Here is a 25,064-nt window from a genome sequence, read left to right on the forward strand (position 1 = left end):
TGTCACAGCTGGAAGTTCTGGGAGAGTGGGGTAAAGGTGAGCAGAGCAAAGTGGTCAAAGCAAAGAGATTTCAAATGACATCTGAGTTCCATTCTTAGGTCTGTCACTACCTGGTCACATGATTCTGGTCAAGTTACACTCTAAGCCTCAGTTTCCTTTTATGAACAATCTAGATAACAACTACATCTACTTTACAGAGTGGTTGTTGACTAGTAAATGCAGTAGCATGTGTCACAGTTAACACAGTACCTGGTGAATAGTCAGTGTTTCACGAATGCTCACTGCTTGTATGACCAGTCATACAGGACACCACCCATTGCTCTTAAATTACTGTGACCGAGATGCTTTTAATCAGTGGGTATTTGAATGAATTTATAAATATTCATCCAACCTCTGAAGCAATTAAGACTCCATATCATTTTACATATTATTTTGTAATACACATCATTTAAAGGTAAATTTACCAAGAAAACCTTAATGCTCAAAAAAATTTTCCACGTTCAGTCTGTGCAGAGGTGTTTCATTCTGTTTGAAATTTTTCATTGCACTACTAAAAAAAGTAGACCTTAATTACATTATAAAATTTTGAAGCAGTCTTTCCATTTTGACATCAAAACATACCTGTAAGAATATGGAAAGTACTCCTGTATTACAAAAAAAAAAATTGAATCCAGGAAAACAAAATAAGTAAAACTATTTACCTGTATGTGCTCTAATAAAGGCATTTAGTCGAGGGTGTGTAAGGTTAATTTTCAGACAATGCCATCATGCTGCCACCAGACAGAAGTTACCTACAGCTTTACACAATCTGAGACAAATGCTGCCCCCTCGCCTCTCCTGTACTTAAGGATGAAGGAGTCGGAGTTACAGATTCCTCATCCTCTTATCAATAACAAATATTAGGTTCTAAATTGCCACTTAATTCTACAGCCATTTATGGTACAATACAATACCTAAATATCTAATTTATAGGAGGTAGAAGATCTGATTTTAATCTACATGTTAAAAAAAGTTATCTTCAATACATGATAGCCTATGATAAGAATAGTATCTCAAATTCCCACTTGCTCTTTTGAATAATGATGTTCTTATGTATGACATTACAATTGAAAATTTTCAGTCAGTGAACATCAGTCCTAACAAGATCAAAGAAATACAGTTAACACTCATCGTACACAGAAGAAAAGTGAAAATATCAAAAGATAAGGCTATTCCCATAATTGTGGGGTGAGGAAACAATCAAAATTACAGTCACCTTGGTAGCACATTTTTAATCTCAGAGGGGGCATTTTTCCTCCTCTAAAAAGAAATGTGATTTCCATTAAGATCGTCACCCACTTTGTATTCAGCATCCCAGGAACAGCTTCTCTGCACCTGGCACAGGGACCTTCATAATGGACTCATGGAGAAAACCAATGCCACCTTTCACTTCCTAGGAAAGAAATGAGAAGAGGGCGTGTCCCCTCACTCCTTGTTTTCCAATTAGTAGACTAACGATGCCAGCATCACAAAAGACTGTTTTCTAACAAAATAGATAATATTTAAAATTTAACAAACATAAACTGAATGCCTGTGTGTGCTGGTGTTACTTCCACACTTTCATTCTGTATAATCAATCACCTTCTTCCACCAGAGGAAACTCGGGATGAATGAGGGGAAAGAAAGTGATTCAGTCAGCGAATGACAGAGCAGAGATTCAATTCCAGGTTTTCTGTCTCCAAATCCATTCTGCAACAGCTGCCTGTTGAATGCTATTCTGACTTCTGGCTGGACCAGTTTTATTTGAAACCCAAACCAATGCTGTTAAATGCCCAAGAGCCAAGTTCACCTAAGGTAGACAGCAGAGTTAAATGAAGGGTGTTGGGCTCACTTCAAATGCTTTCTGGAATGCTGTATCATATGCTCATACATTAAATAATATTTGTTTCTGATGAATTCTAGCTTAGAATTTCATTTTATTTTAGGACGATGTAAAATCCCAATTTGTTGCCAAAAACATTCTTAGAAAAAAAAAAAGAGAACAAATGTGTTTTCTACTATCATATTTTCAGCTTTGTACTCATTTTTGAAACATAAATCCCCCCCAAAAAAATTGGGGAGAAGAAATACACATACTGATTGTTCTTTCCTAGGTACCTATTGGACAATTTACTCTCTTCCATTAATGTTACCTCTAAATACTCAATCTCTTTTTTCATAAGCCTGGAGAAAGTGCCCTTTATTATCTGGTCTTATTCTTCAGCCATTATGTTCACATCAAAAGGCTAATTTCTTATACCGATAGAAGAATTAAAAGGCAAGATTCAATTTAGATTTCAGGACATTGACACAAACAAGAATTCTTATGCACAAGTTAATGAATAATTGCTTATTTCTCAAAACCTATAACTTAGTCTATAAATTATGTTACTCTGCTATCATTATTCAAAAATAGGAATATTTAGGCTGTAAGTAGTAATATAGCACTTACGTCCTGTTAGACAACCCTGCCCATGATGGTCAAATATTTCGTCTTCTCTTAAGTTGGAGATGGAAATGACATTACTCAAAATTTTCACTTACACTACTAATGAAATGCATATTTCTTCTATAAACACCACTGCAGGGAATAATGCTAAAAGAGAATCTCAAACCAAGAATTGCACTTTATAAATAGAGTGCTGAGAAGATTACTGCAACCCTTTTAACGGTGCATTTGATTCACTGAGTAATGGCTGCAAAAATGAATGTTAAATACTTAGTTTGATATTATGCATAATGAGCTTTGACCTCTCCAGTGGACAAGTATTTTGCTGGTCTCCATCCCCAACACTGACTTCTTGCTCAAGTTTACATAAATTCAAATAATATCTAATAACTGATCATTACATGTCAAAGTATATGCAGTAAACTAAATTAAATCCATCAGTATACACAAAAGTAGTCAAGAATATGGCCTCTGCATTTTATGGTTTCTCTACCTAGTTAATTTTAAAAAGCATACCAGGAAAGACTATTAGCACAAGAGATTGTAAACTGCATGAAGGATGCTAAAATGACCACTTAGTAATAGCAAAAAGGGAGGAGAGAGAAATAAATCCAATTATCTATCAATTGGAGACAGGTTATATAAATCATGATTCCTTACAAAGACATAATACACAGCATGGGGAAAAACAGAACTCTTTAAGCAATGAAATGGAATAATTATCAAGCTATGTTAAGTGAAAATGCAGAGTACAAAGCAGAAATAATTGTGTATATATAAAAGAGAAAGAAACAATACACATATAGTCATTTGCTCCTGAGCTCAAGGAGATGCACTGCCCAATATGGTAGCCAATAGCCATCTAAAGGCTCTTCAGCACAGAGATATGGCTAGCATGACTAAGAATTTAAATTTAAATTTTATGTAATTAATTTCAAGTTCAAATATGACTCAGTAAAATATTTTCTGTTCAAGACAACTTGTTTTATAGAACTTGAATCATGTTAACTGCATCATTTAGACTGAATTTTTTAATGTAGGATCTACAAAGTTTACAGTCGCATTTGTGGTTCACACTGTATTACTGTACCACTGAACAGCACAGGTATAAAGTAGCCTACCAGAATTTGAAAGACCTGGTAACATTGATTGCCACTGAGGAGAAAACCTGGGTGATAAGAACCATGGGGCTGGGGGTATAACTCTCCCTATTTTGTCATTTTCGTCTTTTGAATTTTGCACCATTTGAATGTATTACCTATATTAAAATAATGAATCAATGATGCGACCTATAAACACCACTATAAAGATCATCCTTAGCATAATTAAAAATTTAATTTTGGATGAAATCTCTCCCCCCAAGAGCAATATGGTACTTCTAAAGAGGTTACACATGGTCTTTGGCAGAAAATTGTTTCTAATAACCTAAGATCACAAAAGTATTTCACAAACTAAAGGTACCAGAGTTATCAACTGAACATAAGAGATTAAAGCCTTCAAACCTCGAACTGTTAGTTTAGTGCCAGTCCAGTCTAGCATCTGGCGCCACCACTTTTGCCACCGTCAGAAAATTTTCTGTTTTTCATTTTCCATTCACTGAATATATTTTGCCCATTTTCATGTTCCTTTCTTCATCTATATCCCCAAGTAAAAATTTAATTACCTCCACATTTCCATTTAGCACAGCATGCATCTACTTGGCTAACTAAAAAAGGAAAAATGCCAGGAAAATTCTCCCCTTCGCAACTTCTGAAATTAAATTTTTTTCCATGAGGCAGTAGTGTAAAAACACAAGCAGATCACTAAGCGTTCAATATAAGGGAGTAAATGGGTACTATATACCCAACTTAAGTTAAAGCATCTAGCTCTTCTCTTTGAATAAGTATCCTAGGTAGGAACAAAAGATGGGAAGAAACCACTCCCATAATCCGGTACAACATGTGAAAATTAAATGACCCTTCAACACTTTGTGTAGTTTTGCTGCCACCTAATAACTGAATCGTTAAGACCTGAGAGTAATGGGAACTGCTTCAAACCACAAAATACAGATGCATCCTTTAAGACAGTGACTCTGTCTCTTTCCTCATTCTATTAAAGCAGTGCTGCTACTTGGCTATCAGGCATAAAAGGAGAAACAAAGGATTGCTCCTCTCTCTGACAGTTCCACTTCGAGCATACCTTGAATCCACTTCAGCACAAAGGAGAAAATATATTCAATGGCTCTTATAATTATCTTGACTACCATTGACTTAATTGGTGGGGAAACTAAGGCACATCCACCAGACCTTCAAATGGCAGAGTGGTAGCCATTTTCAGATTTAGCAACTCAATTTCCTGTTTTTCCAGCACATCTGCACTGATAGATGACTGTAGCAGCTGTTAAAACTGTAGCTCCTGTCACACAACTCCCCTTGGGATTGACTAATACTTCCTTACTTCCATTTCTCCAGAAACAAAATAGCATGTGTGCAGGTTAGAGATTAAAATTCTCAAGGACTAGTAATACACATCTCACCTAGGTCTGACTACCTTAACTCTACTTTGTTACAAATATATCTTGGTAAAAGTATAGAAGCTGTAATGTTAGGCTATAAAGTGACATGGTGTTTTTAGTTTCAAATTTATTTATTTTTATTAAGTTTATTAGGGTGCCATTGGTTAATAAAATTACATACATTTCAGGTGTATAATTCTAGGATACATCATCTGTGTATTGTATTCTGTGTTTACCATCCCAAGTCTCCTTTCATTGCTGTTTATGCCCCATTTCCCTCTTCTACCTGCCCCAACCCCCTTTCCCTCTGGTAATCACCAATTTGTTGTTTGTGTCTATGAGTTTTGCTTGTTTTGTTTTTTGTTTTTGTTTGTTTTGCTTAATCCCTTCATCCAGTCCCCCAACTCACCTCCCTTCTGACAGCTGTCAATCTGTCCTCTCTCTGTTTCTACTTTGTTTTTAGATGATTTTGTTCATTAGATTGCACATATAATTGAAATCATATGGTACTTGTCTTTCTCTGACTGCTTTCTCTATTATGCTTACTTCACTTAGCATAATAGTCTCCAGGTCCATCCATGCTGTTGCAAAAGGTAAGATTTTCTTCTTTTATATGGCTGAGTAGTATTCCATTGTGTATATGTCTCACAGCTTTTTTAATTCACTCATCTACTGATGGGCACTTAGGCTGATTACGAATCTTGGCTATTGTAAATAATTCTGCAATGAATATAGGGGTGCATGTATTTTTTCAAACTACTGTTTCAGGTTTCTTCAGATATATTCCCAGAAGTAGAATCTCGGGGTCTTAAGGCAATTCCTTTTTAATTTTTTGAGGCAATGCCATACTGCATTCCACAGTGGCTGCACCGATCTGCATTCCCACCAATAGTGCACATCCTCGACAGCCCTTGCTTGTTAATTTATTAATAGCCATTCTGACAGGTGTGAGATGATATCTCATTGTGGTTTTAATTTGCATTTCTCTGATGATTAGTCATGTTGAACATCTTTTCATATATCTATTGGTCATCTTAAGTCCTCTTTGGAGAAGTGTCTATTTAGTTCCTACACCCATTTTAAACTGGATTTTTTGGGTATTAAGTTTTATAAGTTCTTTATAAATTTTGGATATCAACCCCTTATCAGATGTAGCATTGGTGAGTATGTTCTTTCATTCAGTGGATTGTCTTTTCATTTTGTCAATGTTTTCTTTTGCTGTGCAAAAAATTTTTACTTTGATGTAGTCCCATTTGTTTATTTTTTCTTTTGTTTCCTTTGCTACAATAAATATCCAGGTTTTTACTGCCTATGTTTTCTCCTAGGATTTTTATGGTTTCAAGTCTACCATTTGAGTCTTTAATCCCTTCTGAGTTTATTCTTTTGTGTGGTGTAAAAAGGTGGTCTAATAACATTTTTTTGGTGCTTATCTGTCCAGTTTTCCAAAACCATTTATTGAATAGACTACCTTTACCCCATTATATGTTCTTGCCTCTTTTGTCAAATATTGATTGGCTACAAAGTCAGAAGTTTATTTCTGGTCTCTCAATTCCATTCCTTTGATCTATATGTCTGTTTTTATGCCAGTACAATGCTGTTTTGATTACAATGGTCTTGTAATATAATTTGATATCAGGTAGCATGATTCCTCCAACTTTGTTCTTCTTTCTCAAGATTGATGTGGCTATTAAGGGTCTTTTGTGGTTCCATAGAGATTTTTGGAATATTTATTTTAGTATCTTGATAAGAATTGTGGTGAATCTGTAGTATAGACATTGTAATGATACTAATTCTTCCTATCTATGAATGTGGTATATGTTTCTACTTATTTGTATCGTCTTTTATTTCTTTCTTCAGTGTCTTAAAATTTTCTAAGTACAGGTCTTTTACATTCTTGGTTAAACTTATTCCAGGGAATTTTATTTTAATTTTTGATGCAATTTTAAATGGGAGTATTTTCTTAGTTTCCCTTTCTAATGGTTCATTATTGGTTTATGTAAATACTACTGATTTCTGGATATTTATTTTGTATCCTGATACTTACTGAACTCATTTATCAGTTCTAGTCACTTTTCAGTGAAATCTTTAGGATTCACTATGTACAACATAATGTCGCCTGCAAATATGACAGTTTTACTTATTTTTCTTCCAATCTGGGTGTCTTTTATTCTTTTTGTTTGATTATTGTGTCTACGACTTCCAGTACTGTGTTGCATAACAGTGGTGAAAGTGGACATCCCTGTCTTGTTACCAATCTTAAGGGAAACACTTGTAGTTTTTGCCCATTGGGTATGATGTTGGCAGTGGGTTTGTCATATATGGCCTTTATTATGTTGAGGTATGTTTCCTCTATTCCCACTTTCCTGAGAGTTTTTATCATAAATGGGTGTTGGATTGTACCAAATGCTTTCTCTACATGTATTTATATGATCATGTGCTTTTTATCCTTTACTTTGTTTATGTGATGTATCATATTTACTGATTTGTGGATATTTCACCAACCTTGCATCCACAGAATAAATCCCACTTGATAACTGCGTATGATCTTTTAATATATTGCTGGATCTGCTTTGCTAATATTTTGTTGGGGATTTTAACATGTATATTCATCAGGGATATTGGCTTATAATATTCTTTCTTTGTACTATCTCTATTTGTTTTTGGAATTAGGATAACTCTGGCCTCATAAAATGAGCTTGGGAGTCTTCCCCTCTCTTAATTTTTTTGGAATAGTTTAAAAAGCATAGGTGTTAGTTTAAAATGGTATGTTTAATTTTAACAAATACCATACAAGAAATCAGAATTATTAACTTATAGGCACAATCACATTTTGGATACAAACTACCATAACTCAGGTTCTTCTTTAATTCCATTTCAGAGGCTTGCCTCCAAATCACTTTATTTTCAAAAATTGAATCCCACTAATTTTGACATTTTTGCTCTTAATTCTGCTCAAAGTAAGTTTCTACAAGCCTGAGGCAATTATGAAGGAAAACTCTGATCCATTAACACATACTTCTCATACTTCTTTTTCTTTACTAATTGTTTTTACTAATTTTAAAGCTCTGATATCGATGGGACAGGGCGTCCCAATGGGGTGGCAACAAGAATAATTAGAGAAAATTAAATGAGAGATTCTCCCTGCTCACCTACCACGTCCATTGCTATCTCACAAACACAAACTTCAAAGCCCTAACAGGGCTACTCTTTTTTTTTTTTTTTCTAGAGAGTAGGCAGTTAAGAAGCTGACCCAATTTTGCAGTGCGCTGTGCTCTTCCCACTAAATTCCTAAAGGCCTTTCTCTGAGTTATATCCCTAGCTATACAGCATGAAAAAACACATATGTAATCAGAATATGTATGGCCCATCACACATGTTGGAAACTCAAGTATCCTCATTTATTGCCTATGAAACTTGGAAATTCTGATCTTTTGTAAATATATATAACTATTTAAAATGTGTTAAAAGTTACAAAGGGTAATTGCTTCTCAGCATTTTGGCTAAGATCGAGTATAAAAGTTACAAGTAGTAATAAGTTTTCAGATTTCTATGAGTTGAGCTTGAATTATTTTTCTTGCCTTTGCATTCTTTCCTGTCTTAATAGTGACCTATAATCATCCCAATTAAATCACTTCCCTTGTCAAACTACTCTACAACTCAGTTCTATATCTAAAGTCAATAGTTTTAACTTATTTAAATCTATAAACAGTATTGTGAACTTAAACTATACTAAAAAATAACCCAAGTTCATGCTAGCATTTTCTAAAATTAGTCAGTCTTTGAGAGCCTTTTCCAAGGAATTCATTTCTCAGCTGTGAAGTTTGTATGCAAAGCTGAAGACATTTTGGCCCTTTATAAATAGTCATGGGAAACTTCTTTCTCCCATACTTTTAGTTTGTTTTTACTGTAACAGATGGGAAAAAATTTAGCAAAGCAAAGCCATAAAAAAACTCTTACAACAATTATCATACAAATGTTAGAACACTAAAAGCTTAAAGATATAAAGTATCTTTAACAACAACAAAAACGGTTGCTGAAAATTATAAAGATCACTTGATTTAACTTATAAAATAAGTATTGACTCAAAAATCTAGATAGAAACTCCTTCTACCTTTGGTCCAGCTCTTAGGCACATCTGTTTCTAAACACCTTAGCTACGTATCAGTCATTTTTTGAGAAAAGTTTCTCCAGCATAGAAGTTTAGATCTCCCTCTTAAAATATATTCCAATATCTTATAAGTGTGAAAATTCCACAATGCTTACCAAGAGGCCAAGCCTAAAGCCTCACTGGGAAAAAAAAAAAAAAAAAAAAAAAAAAAAAAAAATATATATATATATATATATATATATATATATATCAATTAGTAACCACAATTCTGCAAAATCTTTTACTATAAGATATATATTGTTTTATACAAACAGAATATAAATCATTTTGTTCCAATTTACTTTAAGTATACTTTATTATTATGCTATTATAGTTGTCCCAATTTTTCTCCTTTGCCCCCCCTCTACCTGGTACCATCCTTCCTTCCATCAATCCCCCCCTTAGTTCATGTCCATGGATCATGCATATAAGTTCTTTAGCTTTTCCATTTCCTTTACTATTATTAACACACATACCCCATTTTGTACCTACCACTTATGCTTCTTGATTCCTGCACATTTTCCCTCATTCACCTTCTTCCCTTTCCCCTTCTATGCTGATAACGCCCCATGTGATCTCTATATCTATGGTTCTGTTCCTGTTCTAGATATTTGCTCGGTTTGTTTTGGTTTTTAGATTTATTTGTTGATAGTTGTGAGTTTGTTGTCATTTAACTGTTCATAGTTTTGATCTTCTTTTTCTTAAATACGTTCCTTTAACATTTCATATAATAATAGTTTGGTGATAATGAACTCCTTTAGCTTTACCTTGTCTGGGAAGCACTTTATCTGCGTTTCCAGTCTAAATGATAGCTTTGCTGGATACAGTAATCTTGGTTATAGATCCTTGCTTTTCATCACTTTGATACTTCTTGCCAGCCCCTTCTTGCCTGCAAAGTTTGTTTTCAGAAATCAGCTGATAGTCTTATGGGAACTCCTTTGTAGATAACTCTCTGCTTCTCCCTTGCTGCTTTTAAGATTCTCTCTTTATCTTTAACCTTTGGCATTTTAATTACAATGTGTCTTGATGTGGTCCTCTTTGGGTCCAACTTGTTTGAGACTCTCTATGCTTTCTGGACTTGAATGTCTATTTACTTCACCAAATTAGGGATGTTTTCTTTCATTATTTTTTCAACTAAGTTTTCAATTTCTTACTGTTCATCTTCTCCTTCTAGCATCCCTATGATTTGGATATTTGCATGTTTGGAGATGTCCCAGAGGTTCCTAAGCCTATGCTTACTTTTTTGAATTCTTGTTTCTTCTTTTTGTTACAGTTGAATGTTTATCTCTTCCTTATGTTCCAATTGTTCATTTAAATCCTGGCTTCTTCCCTTCTCTGTTGGTTTTCTGTGTATTATTCTTTATTTCACTTAGTGTAACCTTCATTTCTTTATTTTTTTGTTGTACTTAAGGAGTTCTCTGAGCATCCTGATTACCAGTGTTTTGAACTCTTCATCTAATAGGTTGGCTATCTCCAATTCACTTAGTTCTTTTTCTGGGATTTTGTTCTGTTAATTCATTTGGGCCATATTTCTTTGTCTCAATTTGGCAAACTCCCTGTGCTTGCTTCTGTGTATTAGGTGAAGCTGCTTTTACTCCCTTAGTAGTGTGGCCTATGTAGAAAAGGCACCTGTAAATTATATGGAGTGGAGCCTTAGGTAATTGACAAGGTGGAGCAACCCACTTCACCACTTTGTGGCTGTGTGGCGAGGGCTTAGAAAGGGGACAATGTCGCACCCAGGCTTCTGGCAGTTTGCCTGGTGTGCACCCCATTTCCAGTCATTTCACCCCCTTCCTGTGTGTGACTGGTACACTCCAGCTGCTGCCCCAGTGATGACTACCTAAGTGGGTGGGTTTGTGTATGTTCTAAGACAGTACTGGCCATTTAAGCTGCAAAAATCCAACAGTTTCTTTTGCTGCCCCAACCCCCACTGGTTTTTACAGCCATAAGTAATGGGGATCTTTCTGGTGTTGGAACCCTGGGCTGTGCAGTCTGGCCTGCAGCCAGGATCACTTGCTCCCAAGGTATCCCTCCCTTCCATTCCACTTCCCCCACTGCTGCCACCACTTTTCCATGCCATGCCACCTCTCTACCTGTCTCCGTGACTCCACCCCTCCTACCTGTCTGGATGAATGTGTCTTCTTTAAATCTTTGCTTGTTGGACTTCCATACAGCTTGATTTTCTGACAGTTCTGGGTGCTATTAGTTTTGAGATCTGGCTGTAATTCCTTCTATGGTTGTGCAAGGAGGAAAAGCATGTCTGCCTATGCCTCCATCTTGACTGGATGTCCCAATTTACTTTTATGTCCAATACTTAGAGGTCTCCCCAGTAAATAAATTTTAAATTAAATGATCGCTATTTCATTTGCCTATTTCATTAGTTAGGCGGGGGGTGGGGGGGCAGTCAACAAACTGTATATGGGCAGAGTACAAATATTTTTAGCTTTGCAGGCCACATATTCTCTTTCTAGACTACTCAACTATAATGTGAAAGCAATCATATACAATATTGCAAATAAGTAGATATGTCTTAAAGCCAATGAAACTCTCTACAAAAACAGGTAGACGATTGGAGATTAATATCTAGAATATATAAGAACTTCTGGAACTTGCCCTGACCAGCATGGCTCAGTTGGTTGATGTCACCGCACAAAGCTAAAGGTCACAGGTTTGATTCCTGGTGAGGGCACATGCCTGGGTTGTAGGTTGGCCCTGGTTGGGGGCGTGCGGGAGGCAACTGATTGATGTTTCTCACATCAATGTTTCTCTCCCCTTCTCCCTCCTTTCCCCTCTCTCTAAAAACAAATAAAATCTTAAAAAAAAAAAAAAAAAAACTTCCAAAATAAACAACCAAAAAGGCAAATAATCAATTTAAAAATAGGCAAATGATTTAAACATTAGTCACAAGAAGATATATGAATAGACAAAAGCATGAAATGATGCTAGGCATCACTAATCATTTGCGAAATGCAAATCAAACCTCCACTAAGATGCCACCTCACACTCATTAGAATGGCCACTATGAAAAAAACAGAAAACAATGAGGTTGGTGAGGATGCAGAAAAACTGAAACCCTTGTGTACTGTTTTTGGGACTGTAAAATGGTACAACTACTATGGAAAACAGTATGGTGGTTTTCAAGAAACTAAAAATGGAATGACCGTAGGATCCAGCAATTCTATTTCTGGCTATATGCCCCCCAAAATTAAAAGCAAGTTTTCAAAGAGATTGTTGTACACATATTTTCCTAGCAGCATTATTCACAATATCCAAAATATGGAAGCAACCCAAGAGCCCAGTGACAAATGAATGGGTAAGTTAAAACGTGATATATACATACAATGGAATGTTGTTATTCATCCTTAAAAAGGAAGGAGATTTTGATATGATAAAATGTGGATGAATCTTGAGGACATTATGCTAAGTGAAATAAGCCAGTCACAAAAAGACAAAGACTGTTTGATTCCATTTATATGAGTTACCTAGAATGGTCAAAATCACAGAGCAAGAAAGCAGAATTGTGATTACCAGGGTTGAGGAGAGAGGAAAATGGGAGTTTTGTTTAACCAGTGTACTATACACATAAAATGATTAAGCAACAAATTTTATGTCATGTATATCTTACCACAATTAAAAAATTGGAGAAAAGAAAAACAAACACATGTAGAGGACCCATTTTGACCCAATATGCTGGGCCATAGTTTGCTGACCAGTAAGTTATGTATGCTATTGCATTTTAAGTTCTAAACATAATATTTTCAAGTTAGCATCAAAGTACCATTTCTACACAAACATCATGTTCCTTTGTTTTATTCCTGCATAGTTACAGATAATTTTAGTAAAGCCACTAATATCAGAAGTCAATCTCCCAGTACCTGGAAAAACATGTTTTACATAAAATAAGGGTTCACAAGATATGACTAATTAATTAAATGAAAGCAGTTATTTTAATAATATGAAGCTTGGCATCTATTATTATACAAATAAACCTGGCATTTCAATAATAAAGGTCATAATGTTATTAAATTGCCCTCTAACATAATCAGAGGAAATAAGATTTTAAACAAAAAGTCTAACATCATCTGAAAAAACAATTTCATTTTTCTTATTTGGCAAATAACTTTAACAGTTGTCTAATGGCAAAAATAAATACAGATTGTTATGTGACAAAAGAAGACTGTCAGTTTACTGAGTTAAATTATCCCAAACATGAAAATAGTAAACATGATTCTGAAGACATAAGCCAAATATTAAGTTCCTTTTAAATGCTAAACACTGGGTTTCTTATGCATTAGAATGTGTAGGAGTTTTTAAATAATAAAATATAAACATGATATTAAAAATATCAAGACAAGGCATTTATAAAGCCACTTAAAATAAAAATATTCTTTAGCCATTGAGTACAATCCACGATAGCACACATACTGGGTGACGACAAGCCAAGTGATGAAGAGCATAGGTTTGGGGATCAGACCCTGTTTCTTCTATTCTTTCATTCCTTCGAGTTGTGTAACCTTGATATGTTAAGTTCTTTGATTCTCACTTTCCACAATTGTAACATAGAGTTAATACACTTCCTCAAAAAGGAGTAGCAATTTCTTTACAAAATAATAATACTGTAAAGCACCTAAATAGATCTTTAATTTAAAAAGTCAAAATAAAGCTGAAAGTTAGGCTCTTGAGTTCCCGAAAAATAATTAACAGTGGCCTCCATTCCCTTTAAGCCTTCATCTCCATCTCACCTGTTGATATCTGCTCAATCAAAGGTCCCCAGATGTGGCTGCATATTAGAATCACCTGAGCAGCATTTAAAAACTCCATGCCCAAGATCGCAGCATAGTAAACATGGCTCGCCTTCTCGCACAACCACATCAAAATTACAACTAAACAGTAGAGTGACCATCATTCAGAACTGTCAAAAACTGAGCTAAATGGAAGTCCTACAATTAGGAAATTAAAAAAGAAACTCATTGAGACTGGTAGGAGGAGCGGAGATGCAGAACATGCTGATCCCACACCCATGTATGGTGGATACAAATCAGGAGGGATATCTCAGTAGCGAAGGGTCCCAGCCCCACACCAGGCCCCCCCAGCCCATGGTTCCAATGCCAGGAAGAGAAGTTGCCATATCTTCTGGCTGTAAAATCGAGCAGGGATTGAGGCTGTGGCAGACAGAAACTGCTGGAATCCCAGGAAGTTCCTCTTAAAAGAGCCCATATACAGACGTACTCAAACTCACTCCTTCTGAGCTCCAGCATGGGGGCAGCAGATTGAAAGGCACCAGAGACACATGTGGACGAATGGAATTCTCAGGCATCACGGCGAGAGTTGGGGGAGAGCTTTCATCCAGGAAAAATTGCTAGCAGAGGCCACTGTTCCTTTCCTGGGCCTTCCCCACAACAGAGCCACAGAGCCAGTAGGCAAGTGCCATATCTGAGACTCCATCAACCTGGCTTACACTGTTTGCCCCACCCTGGTGATTCCTGAGCCCTGTCCCACCCAACTTTTGGGTCCACCCAAGCTGTCTCCAATGGCTATTCCATACAAATGACTTGTCTTGGCCCATGCTTTAAATTTTCTTAAATTCTCTCAAACAAGCAGCATCTGGCTTCAGTGAGCCCAGTGCCTGTTGTTAAGTTGTCCCATGCCTGGCACTAGAAGCAGCTGCCCCCAGTTCACAGTTTGGCTTTGCCTGGGCACCTCCCAGCCCAGCACAAGCAGCAGCCAACTGCACAACACTTTGTAGCTTATGTTGTGTGACCCTGGACAGGACACAGGCAATGCCTGACCTTGAACATGCCAACAGCAACTAAGGCTCAACTACAAGACGAGGGTGTACACAGCCCACACAGTGGGCGCACCTCAAGTACCCCGCTTGGGTAATAGGGAGGCTGTGCCACTGGACCCTACAGGACACTTACTACATTAGGCCACTCTACCAAACCTGGGACACATAGCAGCTCTACCTAATAGATCTGCCAAAATGAGGAGACAAACATGATCCAAACGAAAGAACAGAACAAATCTCCAGAAAAAGAACTAAACAAATTGGAGATAAGCAATCTATCAGATGCAGAATTCAAAACACTGGTTATAAGGATACTCAAGGAACTTAGTGAGAACTTCAACAGCATAAAAATGATGTAGCCAGAAACAAAGGATACACCAATTGAAACAAAGAACAATTTACAGGGAATCAACTAAATAGTGGATGAAGCCAAGAATCAAATCAGCAATCTAGAATATAAGGAAGCAAAACAATCCATCAGAAAGAAGAAAAAAGAATGCATAAAAATGAGGACAGACTTCCAGTCAAGTTTGGGTAGACACGCTTTGCCTCCTTGTGCAACCACAGAAAGAATCACAACCAGATCTCAAAAAGAAGTAACAACCAGAACCATCAGAAAATCAAGCTATATGGAAGTCCAACCACCAAGGATTTAAAGAAGCCACATTCATCCAGATGGGTAAGAGGGGTGGAGTCAAGAAGAGGGGTCAAAGAGGAAACAGTGGCTCAGAAAAGCAGTGGCAGCAGCATCGGTGGAACAGACAGTCCCACACTCACAGGTGGTGGATAAAAATAGGAGAGCTACCCTGAAAGCGAGCGACCCCTGCCACAGGGCAGACCACAGCCCAAGGGTCCAGCACCAAAAAGATAAACACTCTGTTACCTCAGGCTGTAAAAAACAGTGGGGGTTGGAAAAGCAGAAGAAACTGCCAGATTTTCACTGCTTAAAGGGCCCACATGCTCTTAGAATGTAAGTAAACCCCAGGGCAGCAACTAGAAGGGCACCAATCACATATGGGAAGTGGGTGAGGTGATGGGAAATGGGCTGAGAGCCAGGCAAATCGCCAGAAGCCAGGCAGCAGCATTGTCCCCTCTCTGGGCCCTTGACCACGAACAGAGCCACAGAGTGGTGAATCAGTTAGTCCCATCCTGGCAATTACCTGAGGCTCTACCCCACACAATTTACAGGTGCCTTTGCCACATAGGCCACTAAGACAGGGAGTAAAAGCAGCTCTACCTAATACACAAAAAACAAACACAGGAGGCTGCCCAATTGAGGAAACAAAGAAATATGGTCCAAATAAAGAGAACAAAACCCCCAGAAAAAGAATTAAATGAAATGAAAATAGTCAACATACCAGATGAAGAGTTCAGAACACTGGTGATCAGGATGCTCAGAGTACAGCAAAAAAATAAAGGAAGAAATGAAGGTTGCACAAAGTGAAATAAAGAAAAATATACAGGGAACCAATAGTGAAGGGAAGGAAGCCAGGATTCAAATCAATGATTTGGAACAAAAGAAAGAAATAAACATTCAACTAGAACAAAAAGAAGAAACAAGAATGCAAAAAAAAAAAAAAAAATGAGGAGAGGCTTAGGAATGTCTGGGGCAACTTTAAACGTACCAACACCCAAGTCATAGGAATGCCAGAAGAAGAGGAAGAGCAAGAAATTGAAAACTTATTTGAAAAAATAATGAAGGAAAACTTCCCTGATTTGGTGAAGGAAATATACATACAAGTCCAGAAAACACAGAGTCCCAAACAAGTTGGACCCAAAGAGGACCACACCAAGACACATTATAATTAAACCGCCAAAGATTAAATATATATAATCTTAAAAGCGGCAAGAGAAAAGCAGAGAGTTACCTACAAAGGAGTTCACATAAGACTATCAACTGATTTCAGAAAGGAAACTTTCCAGGCAAGAAGGGACTGGCAAGAAGTATCAAAGTGATGAAAAACAAGGATCTATAACCAAGATTACTCCATCCAGCAAAGCTATCATTTAGACTGGAAAGGCAGATAAAGTGCTTCCCAGACAAGATAAAGCTAAAGAAATTCATCATCACCAAGTCATTATTACATGAAATGTTAAAGGAACATATTTAAGAATAAGAAGATCAAATGACAACAAACTAATAACTTTCAACAACTGAATCTAAAAAGCAAAACAAACTAAGCAAACAAGAACAGGAACAAATCATAGGTATACAGATTATTTGGAGGGTTATCAGCAGGGAGAGGGAAGGGGAAGCAGGGGGGAAAAGGTACAGGGATTAAGAAGCATAATTGGTAAGAACACAATAGACAGGGGTATGTGAAGGATAGTATAGGAAAGAGAGAAGCCAAAGAACGTACACACATGACCCATAGGCGTGAACTAAGGGGGGGGGGTATTGCTGGAGGGAAGGGGGTTACTGGGCAGAGGGAGGCAAAGGGGGAAAAATTCAGATAATTGTAACAGCATAACCAATAAAATATACTTTAAAAAAATGAAGACAGTGTAAGGAGCCTCTGGGACAACTTCAAGCATACCAACGTTCACATCATGGGGGTGCCAGAAGGAGAAGATAGAGAGCAAGAAACTGGAAACCTATTTGAAAAAAATAATGAAAGAAAACTTCCCTAACTTGGTGAAGGAAATATACACACAAGTCCAGGAATCACAGAGTCCCAAACAAGATGAACTCAAAAAGACACATCATAATTAAAATGCTGAATGTTTAAGATAAGGAGAGAATCTTAAAAGCAGCAAGAAAAAAAAAGCAGTTAGTTACATACAAGGGAGCCCCCATAAGACTATAAGCTGACCTCCCAAAAGAAATGTTGCAGCTAGAAGGAATTGTTAAGAAATATTCAAAGTGATGAAAAGCAGGGACCTACGACCAACATTGCTCTACCCAGCAAAGCTATCATTTATAATCAGAGGACAAATAAAGAGCTTCCCAGGCAGGTAAAAGCTAAAGGAGTACATCATCATCATACCAGTGTTATATGAAATGTTAAAGGGTCTTCTTTAAGAAGATCTAAAATATGAGCAATAAAATAGCAAGAAGTACATATCAACCTTGAATCTAAAAAACAAAGTAAACAAACAAGCAGAACAGAAACAAAATCATAGATACAGAGAGTATGTTGATGGTTGCCAAATGGGAGGGGGTTGGGGGTAAGGGCATAAGGATTGAAGGGATTGAGAAGTACAAATTGGTAGTGACAAAATGGTCACGGGGATGTAAAGTACAGCATTGGGAATAGAGCAGCCAAGGAACTTATATTCATGACCCATGGGCATGAACAATGGTGTGGGGATTGCCTGAGGGAGTTGGGGAAAGGGCTTGTTGGAGAGGTGCAAAGGGGGGTAAACTTGGGACAACTGTAATAGCATAATCAATAAAATATAACTTAGAAATAAAATAAAAATAAAATCCACATGCCCTTGTAAACTCAGGATAGGTAGGGTTGTGAGAGCACCGGTACTAGTATTGAGATCCCAGGTAATTCTCATGTTGAAATCTTAGCTAAGGTATTCAACTTCTAGATAGTAAATAAGTATTGGCTACCAAGAACTCAGTTTATATAATCAGCGATTTTAGAACCAATAATATAGCCACATAAAAGCTGAAGAAATCAGCTGCTAAATCATTTGTTAATTTTTACACCACCTTCAATTAAGTCTCTAGGTCCAAAGCTGCAAAATTATAAAGTTATAGGCTCCCCACCCCGACAATTCCTGAAAATTTGTCTCAGAATCAAAATATTAAGGTTTCTCAAAGCAAGGTCCAGTACACTGTTGACATTTAAATTTCAAAGAGTTGGTTTTTGTTTTTTTTAATTATATCTATAAGGGCAAGTAAAAAACACAAGCACAAGTAGCTCTAAAGTTAAGGTCCTCAAGAGGACTCTGTGAAATTTAAAAGTATCACATTGTGGTTAGAAAAAGATTAAAAGCAATTAATGAAATGAACTACTCAACTAGTCCTAAATTTCCTTCAGGTTTTGTCACTAATTTGCTATGGGACTTCAGCAGTCACTCAGTGTCTCTGGACTTCAGATTGTCATTTATAAAATATGGAGTTGCACTAAATTTCTTCAAAATGACCTGTTACAACAATGTAAGACCTGGAAAATTACAGAGAAGTTCTATAGAGTGGTAATATAAAAGATTAAGGATTAACTAGGCCTTGTAAACCATTAGAGTAATGAGTCATAACTTAAGTAGTTTTATAGTAAGGAATTCACTTCCCAAACCTAACTATTATAACATATTGACTGAGATTGCTCCCTGCCACTTCCCAAATACCTATTCCTAGGATAATATTTTTCACAATTAAAACCTTTCAAATGTATTGAGTTTTTGAAAAAAATGACAAAAGCAATACTGAATACTGAATAATCAATAAATATTATTCAACAGTCACTTGGGATATGCCAAGAGACAAGATAGATAAGTGAAAGGAGACAGATAAAGTAGAAAAGTAAATTTTTGTTTATACGTTTAGATACTGATAACTTCTCTAAATAAAGTAAGGTAAAGTGATAAAGTTGGGGTGCTTTTAAATATGATATTGAAGCATTATTTCAGATGTCCCTCCTTAAATTTGGAGGAGGGAAATATTCCTTAAAAGTACTTTCTCCATATTTGAGAAATTAAATAAAAGTTTTGTAAATTCTTTTTGAATAAAGAACTTACTGGTTAAACCTTTAAAGCCCCAAAAGTAAACTCTGAAGTATCTTAACTATAGCCATGCTTAGCACTGGAAAACTCTTACCATTCCTTCATCTCAGAGCCATCGGATCTCACCTGTTTCACTCAGACGTATTAACTGATTTCTAAACACCCATAAGTATATTTTCTGTATGTGCATATACTAGGTTATGTTTTAAGTACTTTAACCTAATACATTTTTATATCCACAAATTTAATCCTATCTTATGTTGATACCTTAATACGAACATCCCAGTATTCCTGAAAGCTGTCTAATCTTCAATTTACATAACTCTGCAGCTCCATTAAGAGGCTCATGCTATTACAATTAATATCTATCCATGTATCTCTTTCCTCACGCATCCTAATGTGATACTGTCTGGAAGAATATATAATATCTAAACAATGAAAAAACTGGAGTAAGAATAGGAACGGAAGTCAACTGTAATAGAGCTGCGTGCACAGGGGAGAAGATAGGTATTTGGAACAAAATGAAAGAATTAATTCATATACTACGTAAGCATTATACTAAATATATCTTATATTAGTCATGTTGCTTTCAGACTTTTCCATATTTCCTCTAGACAACTGCCGATGTTCGCATGGTCTCTGATGAATAAACATGCTGTGACTTGCTTCTAAGGACACGCCTGTCATGTTCCAGGGAAAAATGACTTCTCTTCTCCTAAATCAGGAAAACTGTACAACGCTCATTCATAGGTGACAAAGTCGATTTTTACTTAAGGCTTCTTTTCTGGAATGTTTCTATTCTCTAGAGGGCATTTCTGCATTCATCTTATCAGAAAAGAAACTGAGTGGGGGGAACATTGTAGGAAAAAGTTATACTATATCAAAGGGGTTTTCCACTTCAGAAACTCAACGAGCACCTACGATAAGTCTTCAGTGTTTACCAAGACGCAGTATTTTCAGGTTCTCCCCATCTCTTTCAGAACTACCTGTTCTCATTACTGTTTATCTAAAGGCTAAGCAAGCTGATATTAGCATATCTGGCAGGAAGACATGCTTCATTTAATATTAACTCACCATGTGACAGCCCCTTCACCTCCAATCTCTTCTCAAACACGTGGATACAAAGAAAAGTATGGTTGTTTGCAGTCTGACTTCGCGCTAGGCTTTGGCACCAGCAATTGGTCACAGGCACACACACCCCCAATCAGAGCCGCGCACCCCACCCGGTCCCGGAACTGTCAAGAGGGCTGACAGCTGGCACACCCTCCTGCGCCCTCCAACCGCTCGAAGAAAGCCCCTTCCTGAGTCACCTTGACATTGCTCACCTGCCAGGGCCTCAGCTCACGTCCAAGGAAACTTTTTTTTCCCCTTCCCAGGAGCTCACTTACAGGTATCGTCCACCGCTCTTCCAGAGCCCCAACAAGGAGCCCTTTGTTACAATTTTTGTTCCCGCACTCCTCACCCAATTCCTGGCATTCAGCTGCTCGGCAGCAACTCAGAGCAGCCCCAGTAGGAAAACAATGAAAAACTATCAGACCCCCCACCCCGGACGGCCTCCACGGAGGCCGGAGGAAGCAGCTTCCCCGGCCGCGTGTGGGTTAGCCAGTTAAGGCCGCTGGCAGAGCAGCGAGTCGCCAGCCAGGTGAACGCGCAGAGGCCCCGCTGCCCTCGCCCTCCCGGCTGAGCGGCGGCGCGGCACTCGCGGCTTACCCAGCTGGGGCGGCGGGCGGTGTCTGCATCGCCTGGGCGTCTTGCATGCTCGGGGCTCCGCCGTCCATCACCCTGTGGATCGCAGCGCGGGCTCCCGCTCCCAGGCGGCGCGTCACTGCTGGAGTGGGAGAGGCCAGCCGGTCAGGGCGGGACGCGCGCCTTCCCGAGGCCTGAGCAGGGCTGGCCGCGCGTCAGGAGACCGCCCGAGCCACCCAAACCCCGGGCCGGCCCGCCTCCAGAGTGCGCTTCCACCTGCGGGCCCCCGCTCCCAGCCCGCGGGCGCCGGCAGCTGCGGCGACAGAAGCAGGCGCTGCAGCCCCCGCCCCGTGGAGCTGACTAGGTAGCCATTTGGCGCCTGTCGAGAAGGGAGAGGCGCTGCCCGGGCTGGAAGGAGGAGGAGCGGGGCCAGGGACTAGGCGCATGGGCACGGCCGCCACGCCTGCAGCGCAGCCCCGGGCGTACAAACAAAACGCCCAGGGGAAACTAGAATAAAAGTTGGGAGGGCTCCTTTCTCTTTTCCCACCCAGAGCTCCTACTTTCTTTTCGGAAGGAGACAGTGGCTCGCCTGTTCTCTCCCGCGGCTTTCTTCCCGACTTTTCCCTCCCCCGGCCGAGCGCTCGCAGCTCGGTTCTCAAGCCAGGACTTGAAGGGAGGAGAAAGCCGCAGCCTCGCCGAGGCTCAGCCCAGCGCGGGCCGGGCCGGGCCGAGGCAGCGCCTCCCCCAGCTCCGCGGGCGGGGTGCCCGGCGCTTGCTGGGCGCTGCGGGGCCTCTCCCTAAACCGGCTCACTCACCCTGCCCCATTTCTCTGCCCAGAGTTCGGGAGCTCGCAGCCACCTCCGCCGGACGGCCACCCAGAAGTGGCAACAAGGCTCAGTGGCATCGGAGCGAGAGAGGCAGCGAGCCGGAGAGAGACACGGGGCGGGGGTGGACGGGGACGGGGTTGGAACTTCCTTCTCCCAGGGCTTTCGGGTTTTGGGGGTCCGCCTGGGGAAGCCGAAAGGAAAGGAAGCTTCCAGGCGGAGTGTTCCCATTCCCACCGCTAGGGCGTCGCCTCAGAGGGCTTCGCACGTCCTGGCGGGACAGGTAGGCTCGGAGAAAAGAAGGTACCCGCCTTTCGAGGACCCTGCGAAGACCCTACGGGAGAATCCCGGCGGCTGCGGCAATGCGGAGAGAAACTTGCAGAACGGCCCCTAGGGGGCTGCAGTTCGCTCTCCCTAGGCTCCGATCTTCCCTGTTTAGGATGTTTTGTTTTTTTCAGCTTGACCTCTAAGATTGCTATCCTGGTAAAAGTGTACCTGTGACACTGTGATCTATCTAATCGGTGGCAGGTTTAAGCTTGCCCTGTCTTCAGAGGCATCATTTTTTTGCTTTCTATCTTACTTTCTTTTCACCTGGAACAGCTGTGATATGATGACTGGACAAATATGTCTGAGGACAATCTATAAATTAAGAGTCGAGTGATAGATCTCATTCACCTCTTGGAAATGAGGAATAAAGGTATCACATAGACACAGCTGAGTGCTTTTTTGTAAGTTTTTAGTTCCCATGTGCATGCTCTTTAGATGATTCTTTACACCTGACAAACAGGTATATTTGCATATCTTTAAATTATCGTAAGTGTCAATTGTCGTAAGGTACATGCCAATTTTGACGGGTCCAGAAGCTTGCTTCAGAAAATAACGTGAAATTAATTAAGAAATTAACTTTAAACTACTGTTTAAAAATAAAAAAACATTTCAACGTATTGTAAAGATGTTAGGTGAAAGAGTATCCTCTAGGAGGCCTCTAATGTGGTTTTAGCATCAAGTAGCAAATCTGTGTTAACCACTTCATCCCACTGATAGGATAACATTTGATAGGTAGTAAAAATTAAAGTGATATTTAATTTTAAATGCTCCTTTAGTTGCTTATTCATTAGTGTAGCAACCAAATAAATGCCAAAACTAATTAACATATTAAATACCTAGCAATATGCCATTTGTCCATTATTGCAGTCATTACTAATTATTCCTTCCTGCGCATAATAATTCGTTTCAGTGTATCTTTACATATGAAAAAAATGTGGCTTATTTGGATTACAATATTGGAACCATATGAAAAAGCTGTGTTTTAATATTTTACCTAATATTAAATCAATTCATTTAAATGTATCTGGCTTTTAGTCTTTAAACAACTCAAGTTAAACAATTTTATGAACAAGTTATGACCCTAAATGACTAGTTGCTTGCACAGACAATAATGCAAATATTGAGTAACAGTGAAACTACTTAAAGCTTGTAACTTTGAATCATAAGATCAAGATTAAACTTTAATTAGTTTCAACCTTAATTTATGACATGCTAGTAATAGTAGTGACTCCATTAGTCTAATCTGAAAAATAGTACACTTTCATAACATTTCATATTACTGAAGGCATTTCCAGTGCTCACCAATTTTCCTATTCTCCTTCTGGTTTTAGGAATAGGGTAGGATTACATTATCTACCCCCAACCACTGAAATTAGGTAGTGATGTAACTTGTTTTTGTAGATAAATGTGAGAAGACCTGAAATGTTTCATTTCCTGGTGGAATTACTTATGGGTCCAGTGCCTGACTGTACGTTGTCTTCCTTTGCTACTGCTATCGTGGAAGTGTGTATTAAGAAGAAGGCAGCATAGGACTGAAGAATCCTGGAATGCTAAATTATTACCCTGCACAGCCGCCTGGGACCTACAACAGAATCTGCATAAGCAAGAAATAAATTTGTGTGGGATTAAGCTATTGAAATATTGGAGTGGCTTGTTGCTCAGTATTACTTAGCCTACCTTAGGACACAGTAGTCCCCACCCTTATCCATGGTTTTGCTTCTGCAATTCCACTTACCCATGACCAACTGCAGCCAGAATATATTAAATGGGAAATTCCAGAAATAATTCGTAAGTTTTAAATTAAACATTGTTATGAGTAGCATGATGAAATCTCAGGAATCCTGCTCAGACCACCCTGACATGAATCATCCCTTGTCCAGCATTCTCATGCTGTGTATGCTCCCCATCCATTAGCCACATGGTAACCATCTAGGGTTATCAGATTGTCACAGTATGGCAGTGCTTGTGTTCACATAACCCTTATTTTACTTAATAATGTCCCCAAAGCATAAGAGTAAAATGTCTTAAAGCTCTATGGTGGAAATTTTGATATGCCAAAAGAAAGCTGTAAAGTGCTTTCTTTAAGTGACAAGGCATGTTTGTATAAGAAAAAACAGTATACAAAGTCTGCCCAGAAAAAGTCCAAACATTGTTAATATAAGAGAATAATTTGCACAACATCAACGTAACCTGGCAGCCAAGGAGAATTGACTGGAATGTGTGTGCATGAACAATGATGGCTTACACTGTAGTCGGCAGTGGGTTTAGTAAACACTGTTGAGTGAGCATGTGTACTGTGTGGCCATCACATTCAAAATGACTGAGCAATTAGAGCAACAAATCTGCACCAAATTTTGCGTTAAGTTTGAACATTGCTCCATAGAAACGATTCAGGTGATTCAGGAGGCCACAGCCATGGGCAACTGGTGATTGGCAGCTTAATCACGAAAATGCACCCACTCATGCATCATATCTCATGTAGTTTTTTTGCAAAACATCAATTCACCTAAGTGACTTAGCCACCTTATAGCCCAGATTTGGCACCCTGCAACTTCTGGCTTTTCCCAAAACTAAAACTAGCTTTGAAAGGGAAAAGATTTCAGACCATTGATGAGATCTAGGAAAATACGATGGGGCAGCTGATGGCAATTGGG

General features: G+C 38.7%; 1 protein-coding gene across 2 annotated transcripts in view; it reads right to left on the reverse strand.

Moving 5' to 3' along the window:
- COBLL1 (cordon-bleu WH2 repeat protein like 1) overlaps positions 1 to 22,160 on the reverse strand; it is a 159,337-nt gene extending 137,177 nt beyond the window's left edge. For both annotated transcript variants that reach the window (XM_090280372.1, XM_090280368.1), the window contains exons 1-2: positions 22,075 to 22,160; positions 21,284 to 21,401 (exon numbers count right to left, since the gene is read on the reverse strand). In XM_090280372.1, coding sequence (XP_090136498.1) covers positions 21,284 to 21,401; positions 22,075 to 22,084 — 128 coding nt within the window. In that variant the 5' untranslated portion in view covers positions 22,085 to 22,160. The remainder of the gene's footprint in view (positions 1 to 21,283; positions 21,402 to 22,074) is intronic.
- Between the last annotated feature and the right edge of the window lie 2,904 nt (positions 22,161 to 25,064).

This window comes from Furipterus horrens, unplaced genomic scaffold (genome assembly GCF_987537825.1).
Source record: "Furipterus horrens unplaced genomic scaffold, mFurHor1.1.pri manual_scaffold_1, whole genome shotgun sequence".
NCBI classification, from domain to species: domain Eukaryota; kingdom Metazoa; phylum Chordata; class Mammalia; order Chiroptera; family Furipteridae; genus Furipterus; species Furipterus horrens.